The following is a 1,283-nucleotide window of genomic DNA, read 5'->3' as shown; positions in this document are numbered from 1 at the left end:
CTCCCCCTCACCTCACAACCTCATCCTCTCACCCCCTCACCCCTCCTCCTCCCACCCACCCACCCCTCAAACCAGGTGCGTCCAGAAACGAGAACTGTGTGATCCTCCAAAGACGCAGCGGAAACTTCCGCCAAGTGGACGTGCCCTGTTCCCTCAAGGCCCGCTACCTCTGTCAGAGGCTGCTATAAAACGACATATAATACGACATACGACATACGACCTGTGCCTAGAGTGACATACGACCTGTACCCTCAAGGCCCGCTACCTGTGCCAGAGACAGCCAGAGACCGACATACGACATACGACCTGTACCTAGAGTGACATACGACCTCTGCCTAAGACAGCTATAGACCGATCTACGACATACGACCTGTTCTCTAGACCGACCTACGACCTCAATACGACCCCAGCAGTTCCTCCCGGTTGTACCCAACAGCTGTGTGATCAGGAATAAATCTTTGACATTGCCGCCATCTTTCCTCATTTCTATGTTTGTCGTGTGTGTAGAAGTAGTAGTAGTAGTAGAAGTAGTAGTAGTAGTAGTAGTAGTAGTAGTAGTAGTAGTAGTAGTAGTAGTAGTAGTAGTAGTAGTAGTAGTAGTAGTTTTCAGTTTTCATCGTCAGCAGAATTATCAACTTTAGGCCTACTATCATTATTGTTACCATTATTTGTATACACGCGGGGAAAAAGTAACTGTCCTTAGATTTTTGGTCTAAGTTTGAAAAAGTTATAGTGGTTGGTGGGTGCTCTGATATGGTTTGCTCCTTCTTTCCTATCAAACAACTCTCGTCTTTATTTCTCATTCTTCTTTTTTATGTTTGTTACTCTCATGTAACACCTCTATTCTTCGGCACATATAATATGACCTCATTGTGTTGCGAGTGCCGTAAAACTCTTACTAAAACTTTTAAAAGGTTATAGTCGCACTACATTAACCACCTCGCTGCCAGACCCGAGAATTGAGTTACGGAACAGGTCTAAGAGTTCCTGCGTTTCACAGATCCCAGTTTATTCGACAGAAGAATTCATTGAAGGCGACTTTTTACCAAATTGCAGTAAGTGGTTTAGTCACGTCATTGTCCCCTGTCAGCCGCCGACACTGTCCACCCCACAACGTCAGCGACAGTCAGCTCATCTCGTTCTGACCTTTGTGGTTACAAAACACTGCACTCCCCTTGAAACTATCAAAATCATTTTTTTCTCTTATTGTTTTGTTTTTGTAAAGTGTTTTACGGCGCTCGCAACTGCATAAGGTCATATGAGCGCGCGGGACACTCCTAATA

At 45.1% G+C, this 1,283-nt stretch overlaps 1 protein-coding gene across 1 annotated transcript in view; it reads left to right on the top strand.

Annotated features, from left to right (window-relative positions):
* LOC106013758 (C-type lectin domain family 4 member D) overlaps window positions 1–474 on the top strand; it is a gene marked incomplete in the record, with an annotated part of 6,466 nt that extends 5,992 nt beyond the window's left edge. The window contains 1 exon segment of the mRNA XM_013090347.2: window positions 76–474. Within this exon segment, the coding sequence (XP_012945801.1) occupies window positions 76–188 (113 nt within the window).
* Between the last annotated feature and the right edge of the window lie 809 nt (window positions 475–1,283).

The sequence above is a fragment of the Aplysia californica genome, unplaced genomic scaffold, assembly GCF_000002075.1.
Source record: "Aplysia californica isolate F4 #8 unplaced genomic scaffold, AplCal3.0 scaffold01233, whole genome shotgun sequence".
In the NCBI taxonomy this organism is placed as follows: domain Eukaryota; kingdom Metazoa; phylum Mollusca; class Gastropoda; order Aplysiida; family Aplysiidae; genus Aplysia; species Aplysia californica.
Note: the sequence above shows the minus strand (reverse complement) of the source record. Positions and strands in the feature narration are given on the sequence as shown.